General features: G+C 44.9%; 2 protein-coding genes and 2 long non-coding RNA genes across 5 annotated transcripts in view; 2 read left to right on the top strand and 2 right to left on the bottom strand.

Moving 5' to 3' along the window:
- elac2 (elaC ribonuclease Z 2) overlaps positions 1–2837 on the bottom strand; it is a 9923-nt gene extending 7086 nt beyond the window's left edge. The window contains exons 1-7 of the mRNA XM_008402807.2: positions 2052–2837; positions 1221–1271; positions 1076–1146; positions 593–657; positions 448–505; positions 303–371; positions 97–210 (exon numbers count right to left, since the gene is read on the bottom strand). Coding sequence (XP_008401029.1) covers positions 97–210; positions 303–371; positions 448–505; positions 593–657; positions 1076–1146; positions 1221–1271; positions 2052–2365 — 742 coding nt within the window. The 5' untranslated portion in view covers positions 2366–2837. The remainder of the gene's footprint in view (positions 1–96; positions 211–302; positions 372–447; positions 506–592; positions 658–1075; positions 1147–1220; positions 1272–2051) is intronic.
- LOC108165974 (uncharacterized) lies at positions 2182–6728 on the top strand. The gene is made up of 4 exons (XR_001776290.1): positions 2182–2266; positions 4723–4911; positions 5016–5143; positions 6642–6728. It is a non-coding gene; the product is annotated as an uncharacterized LOC108165974 (long non-coding RNA).
- Positions 4911–6969, bottom strand: part of gsg1l2a (gsg1-like 2a) — an 8860-nt gene continuing 6801 nt past the window's right edge. The window contains exons 3-5 of the mRNA XM_008402806.2: positions 6692–6844; positions 5447–5558; positions 4911–5315 (exon numbers count right to left, since the gene is read on the bottom strand). Of these exons, the coding sequence (XP_008401028.1) occupies positions 5009–5315; positions 5447–5558; positions 6692–6844 (572 nt within the window). The 3' untranslated portion in view covers positions 4911–5008. The remainder of the gene's footprint in view (positions 5316–5446; positions 5559–6691; positions 6845–6969) is intronic.
- LOC108165973 (uncharacterized) overlaps positions 6819–6969 on the top strand; it is a 5235-nt gene continuing 5084 nt past the window's right edge. For both annotated transcript variants that reach the window (XR_001776289.1, XR_001776288.1), the window contains exon 1: positions 6819–6943. This is a non-coding gene — a long non-coding RNA (uncharacterized LOC108165973). The remainder of the gene's footprint in view (positions 6944–6969) is intronic.

Below are 6969 nucleotides of genomic sequence, written 5' to 3'. Positions count from 1 at the left end.
AACAGGAAGCGGTAAACAGGAATCAGTAAACAGGAAGCGGTAAACAGGAAGCAGTAAACAGGAAGCAGTAAACAGGAAGCAGTAAACAGGAAGCACCTGATTCTTCTTCTCCAGTGTTGTGCTGCAGTCGGCCTCTCTTTGGGGATCTGTAGCTGGGGCTGCTCCTGCCAGCCTGCGGTGAGTTTCTTCCTCTGTCTATTCCTGATTTGGCTACAAAAAGCAGTAAAAATCAGATGAAAATCTGAATGCCATTAAAAAATAAACTCTGAAGAAATAATAATTAAAAAATCCTTTGAATTTACCAAATATGGGCACCTGGTGCACAGTCATGGTTTCGTCGTTGTGCATCTCCTCAGTGTACGGTCGGACAGCTGAGAGGACATCACATCATGAACAACCTCACCATAAACACAACACGCCATCATGTTAACTCAGAACCAGGCCTACACAGCTTGATGGCCTCCAGAGGGCCAGAGAAGGACTTGATGGCATGCAGGTAGTTCTTCTGAAACATGAAAAGATGGGAGACAGAAGGTCAGCCTCTCCATGACGCCTCACTCAGCCGTCTGTCAAATGTTCTGCAGTTTCTCACAAGCTGTGGAGGTCCAGAGAGCACACACTCCGGGACGCCCGTCTCCTTCAGGGTTAATATCATCCCTGCAGCGCACCAGATTCAGAAAATGCACATGTATTATTAATAACAGGCACAAAAACTACAAGCAATTAGTAATTACTAATGCAATAAAAACAGATTTACATTTAAAATGACTAGTAACATCCAAAAAACTAGCAATTATTGCAGTAGACAATAATATTATTGTTTTGACATTTTCAACTTATATATTGAAATAATAGTGAAAGTTTATCCTCGCAAAGACCAATAACCTTTAATTTTGTAAAGAACACTTTAAGTATCCAAAATAAAACCATATGGATTCTGGAAACAGAATTACTCAAATATTAATCAGAGTGGAAATTCACAATCACTTCTCTGTGGAAGCTGTTGAGTCCCAGCTCTGATTCAGAACATTTTGTAACAGGAGAGCGTGACTTTAGCTGAGAGTTGACCTCTGACCTGACAGGCCTCCCACATTCTCCCAGCTCAGTCGGGTCAGGAAGATGTTGTCCAGCCGCGCCGCCTTCAGCCTGCGGGGGAAGCAGATCCATGTTAGCGCCGCTAGCTCCGCCAGCAGCCAGGATGAGACGCAGCTGCAGCTTACTTGTGTTCCTGCATGAGTCTCTGGGTTCCTTCTCCACAGTTGAACAGATACCTGCAGCACAGAGATGAAAGTTTTCATCCCTACAGGCTGGATAAATAGTAATAAAGATGATCCAATATAGCCTGTGTGTGAGGATCAGATCAGCTACAGTTTAACTGAAGCTACTGATGGGGATCTTTGGAGATCTGCCAGACAATCCAGAACAATTATACATTTAATCTGCTTTAATGAATCTTTTACTGAAATTCCTACCTTAAATGACCTGTGATTAGCTCTCAGTTAGTTTGATCCACTATACTTTTAGAGAAGTCTCCTATTAAAGGGCTGCACAGTTGCCAAAGGTGTTGCTTTGCTGCAAGAAGGTTGTGGGTTTGAATCCCGGTCCGGGGATCTTTCTGCATGGTTTTCTCAGAGTATGCCTGAGTGCACTCACAGCCCAAAAACATGACCGTTAGATGACCATCACTTTACTGCAGATTTCTTTGTTGAAGTAAGTTTTTAAATGCAAAATCTGCATAAAGCAGACTGTAGGGACGTTTGGGTGAATTCAGTAAAGCCACCATGTTGTCATTATGCTCTTTTTTCACGGATTTATTAATTGCAATGTTTGATCATTTAAAGAACGGTCACTTTGTGGCTCAAAATGTGGAAAAATGCTCTGAATCCAAATGAAACTGCAAAGTAAGTAACGTTCACTGGCTGTATGTGAACTACAACCTACTAGGAGGAACCGGGTAATTAACGAGGTAATGCGAGTGTGTTCTTCTTTAATTAACGCACTTAAACTGAAACAAACACTTTTACCTAATATGAAGTACGTGAAGCGCCTACCTGTTGTACTCTGAGAAGACGTAAAGCGACGCGGTGCTGTCCCTGCTTCCCGCACCGACCACCTGAACGTACACGTTGGACGGTCCGTGAACGTCTCCCCGCTTGTCTCGGCTCTCCTTGGTCCTCAGCCGGCGGAGCGGCTCCTTCTGCGGCCTCTTCGCTGAGAACTGATTCCCAGAGGTCGCCATTGACCGGTAAAGGTGGAAAACAGTCCGGTAAGGAGAATAATCGCAGCGTGGGGCCGTCGCAGCGGCAGTTGCAGCTCTACCGTTCACAACCAGAAGCCTACAGAGCCTCACATGGGAACTGTTCATGCTATATACATAAGCTAATCATTAAAATATCCGAGACAGGTGGTATTTACGATCCCAAACACCTCCGCTAACAGTCCTGACACATTTCCGAACAGTTTTGCATTTGTTTATCTCCTAACAGAGGTGTTGAGCCTCCTTTACGGCACGTTAAATGTTCGACACATGCGACCTCTCTTCCGGCAAGTGATAAACGTCATCAACAAGTTCCCGGTTCTTACTGCTGATTGGTTACCGGAAGTTATTGCTTGGTCTTTGGGCCAATCAAAATGGGTTTACCGCAAAGGAGGCGGGAATAGAGCTTCTCGTTCCAGAGAAGGGTTGTAAACGATGCTACAAAATAAAACGCTGAATAATAGACAATATCTTGAGCTCTTACTGAAAACCCCTGAATCTACGTTTAGGTATTCAGTATTAAGCTAGATTTATTTGAATGCAAACATTTTAAGGCACAAGATTTGTATTTATTCACTGAAACTTATTTGAAAATATTACATTGAAAATCTGTTTTTAATTTTAAAGATTGTATCCAGAGGTGTATTGGTTTTCCTAACAATCGTACAATGACTATTAAAACAACTGAGTATTGAAGTATAAATTTACATTTACAGTTTTTTGTATAAGTGACAAACTAAAGTGAGTTTAATTCTTTACAGAAAAGTAACTCTTATTTTTTGAACTTTAGATTTTTCCATGTAAAATTTTCACTAATCAAAATATGTAAAACTTTTGTATAAAATGGAATACTTATTGTTTATTTATGCCTTTACCTAATCAAAGGATATCAATATGATAGTATCGTTGTTTTTATCTCTGAAAATTAATGGCTGGATGGATCCTATGAGCTTAGGTCTGGAAATACAGATACCTTTTTTTCTTTTGCATATATATTCATGCATCCATCATCTACACCCACCTGTCCATGCAGGGCTGCGGCGGTCCTGCAGTCAGAGTCCGTCTATTTCCATCCTGGAAGATGCTTCAGTCAGATTGAATTTTTCCAGATTTTTCAGGACTTTATTGAAATTCTTCCTCTGGAAATATGAGCCACTGAAACCATCGACATGAAAGGAGGATCTGAATAACCACAGATGTTTTCTCCAGTGACCTGACAGAGCATTCTGCAGCTTGATGCTTCATCATTTTAATGATATATTTATAAAAAACGTGAGTTTAACATTTCATATATTTGTCCCTCTTCGTGCTTCCCAAGCATAATGAAAACAGCATTATGTGAGTTGATCAGCGCGTGGAATCGTGTCATGGCTGAAAACAGAAGATCAGCAGGCGTACTGTAACCTGGATTGTTTCCATCCAGTGGGATTAAATGTGCCAGGCAGCAGCTGCTCCATCAGAAACAGATGAAAAGAGGAACCAAACAGTCACAGATCGGCTGTTGTTAACACACTGCAATTGGATTTTCTCTGCTGTTTTTTCAGCTGGTTGAAGAGATTAAACTCATGACTATAACAGTCCTGCTTTATTTTGCATCTTCATCATGTAGTCAGAGCTGCATTTCTGCTTAGCAAAGGCAAAGGTGGTCTCTTCTGTCTAGTTTCAGTTTGCTGCAGCAAACCGTCTGCAACAAACCATCTGCAACAAACCGTCTGCAGCAGACTGTCTGCAACAAACTGTCTGCAACAAACCACCTGCAGCAAACCGTCTGCAGCAGACTGTCTGCAGCAAACCATCTGCAACAAACTGTCTGCAGCAGACTGTCTGCAGCAGACTGCCTGCAGCAGACTGTCTGAAGCAGACTGTCTGCAGATGGTTTGCAGCAAACTGCAGCAGACTGTCTGCAGACGGTGTCGTTTCTTCTTGGGACATTCAGGACGACCAGCTTTGTGACCTTGTTAAGTGGTTTTCTAATAAACTGGCTCTGACTGAAGTAATTTTTTAGTCAACCAGCTGTTATGCGACCATGTTTGATGAATCCACATTGTTTTAAAAATCTGCCTTCAGAGAATCATTAATCCACATTTTCCTTACCTGAATGAATATTTAATATTTTTGCACTTGGCTGAMCTCTGGTGTCCCAAAAGTGGTGAAATGTTTCTTTTTAATGCTGGACTGAGCTGCAACCAGCAAACAAAACACTAAACGTTAAACTTAAGCTGTGATAAAGAACGTGGTTAAATGTAACAATCACTTCATGAATTATTCATTATTAGTTTCTTCCTGCAGTTCAGTCTGGACAACAGGCCGTTTCTATTATCCAACATTAAGCCTGAAATGGTGAAACAAACTAAACGCTTTCCAAGCTTTTCCCCTCTGCGTAGGAACCCTGTGAAGCTCTGGGAATGTTGTAAAGATCCTTCACTCACATGTTACACTTTTCTTTTATTCACATCTTAAAACAGCAGCAGGAACCAAACAGACAGTCTGAGGTCGGGTCACACTGACAGCTCTGTCTGTCCTGAACGGTTCATCCAGTTCCTGCTTCCTCGCAGATCCAGCCTCCCTCCGGACCGCCGCTTCACTTCCAGCATCACGGCTCCTCTCAGCGCGCCTCACACTAGCTCCAGCTTCAGAAGGCAGATTCAGCTCAGGTAGAAGCAGAACCCTGTTGCCTTGGATACAGAAGCTAAACGTGTTTTTAACTCTGCAGGTCGGATGTGAAGCAGGAAGAGTAAATGTCCTCCTCCTTCAGCAGTACGCCTCCACCTGCTGCTCCGGTGGATGCTCCACCTCCTCAAACACGTACGGCGCTCCGGTGGAAGGCTTGTGGCCGTTTACCAGCGGTTCTGGCAGAACCTGCAGGTCCGCCGGAGCTGCAGTCAGGTACATGTTCCACACCTGCTCTGGCAGACCCAGCTCCATCATCTTCTGCTTGACCAGCAGGTTCTTCTCGATGTTGTGCCGCTTGTATTTAAACTCTATGATGGTCTTGGTGTATCTGTTCAGGGTTGTGACTGCAGAGCCCATGCAGGTGCCGAACGAGCACCAGGCTAAGCTGCCACAGAAAGAGACAACACAGTCACTCAGGTTAAATCAGTTGTTATGAAGTTCGGTTATTGATTGAATCTCAACTCGTTTCTTTCTTTATGAAACTAGATTCTGTTGAGACATTGAGGGAGTTCTTACGCATAAGACCAGCTGTAGTCCCAAGTCTTGGGCCTCCAGTCTTCAGGTCCCATAGAGACGGAAAGATGGAATATGGTGGTGAACATCATGTGGGCGACCATCCCACAAAGGCCTGAGCAGAGCACACGTCGAAACGCTCCAGTGACTTTTCAGGACCATTTAGTGTTTAGACACTTTTTAAAATCTCATTTCTAGAGTCTCAGGTTGGTTTGGGCATCTATTAGGGTCGAGCATGAAGGAAGGAGAAACAGCCGGACTCATTTACAGACGGATTAAAACTACATTTCATTTATTTCTGTAACTTTTACCCAAACCAGGGAATCCTGTACAGCGAAGCAGAGCAGCGAGGTGAACGCAGCCGCCTCGTTCTGACTCAGTACGTCTGCAGCAGCTTTTTCTGGGATTAACACAGAACAACAGGGGGGAGGGGGAGGGGGTCCTCTGGGCGGATCTGGGAACAGCCCAAACCGTTGCCCCGGTTCCAATCGGATTACTCCACAAACCAGCAAATCCTCCGAGGCAGCGAGTGGCCGCAGATCAGTCAGCTGCTCTGATGCTTGACTGCAGCGTCCGGCACATTCAGCCTGGCTGACCTGCTGCCCCGCTGCAGCCGCTGCTGCAGCCGCCCCGCTGCTGCTGCAGCCGCCGCCGCTGCAGGGCTGCTGGCCCCGGTGTGTGTGGCTGATGGGCCGCCACACACACCGGGGCAAAAGTCAGCGCATTTTATCAGCTGAACCCCAAAACACACAGCGTAGACATAAAGGATGTGAAAGGAGTCAACGAAAGGGTGAAAGGTCATTCCTGAGGCTCAACCTGTTCCCCATTTCTTCATAGCTTGTTTTGTATGGAGCTACATTAGCCTCAAAAACATCCACAAAGCATACAACATAATGTGCATAATAATGCATAAATGCGTACCTGAACATTCACATCTGTGTTTCTCAAATTGCCACGTTTCAAACACACCGATAGAAACACATCGGTCAAAGACACGTTCAGCTTTTCTTCTCATCCGTGAATCCTGTTCAGTTAGAAAGTCTCAGACGCTGAAGGTTCAGGCGGCTGATCCGTCCGTGTCTCTACCTGTTCAGTCTGAAACGTGGCAGTTTGAGAAACTGTTTAACAAATGTGAAAGTTCATTTATGCCTTACTAAACACATTTGTACATCATGTTGCACATCATGTCTCTGTTTAGGCCCTGTGGATGTTTTTGAGCCTGATGTAGCTCCGTAGCTGTGCTGTTACCTGAGAGGGCGGTGCACATGGCGGCGAAGGCACTGAGTTTCAGCTTGTTCATGACGCTGAAGCAGCGGCTCTGCTCCAGAATCATCAGAACTCCGCCCACGAAGAGCAGAGCCAGGTACAGGCTCTCTGCTACCACACACAGCCACAGCACACCTGGAGGGCAGAGGTCAGAGGTCAGCAACCACACAGCCACAGCACACCTGGAAGGCAGAGGTCAGAGGTCAGTAACCACACAGCCACTGCAGGGCAGAGGTCAGCAACCACACAGCCACTGCAGG

The sequence above is a fragment of the Poecilia reticulata genome, unplaced genomic scaffold, assembly GCF_000633615.1.
Source record: "Poecilia reticulata strain Guanapo unplaced genomic scaffold, Guppy_female_1.0+MT scaffold_259, whole genome shotgun sequence".
NCBI lineage: Eukaryota > Metazoa > Chordata > Actinopteri > Cyprinodontiformes > Poeciliidae > Poecilia > Poecilia reticulata.
Note: the sequence above shows the minus strand (reverse complement) of the source record. Positions and strands in the feature narration are given on the sequence as shown.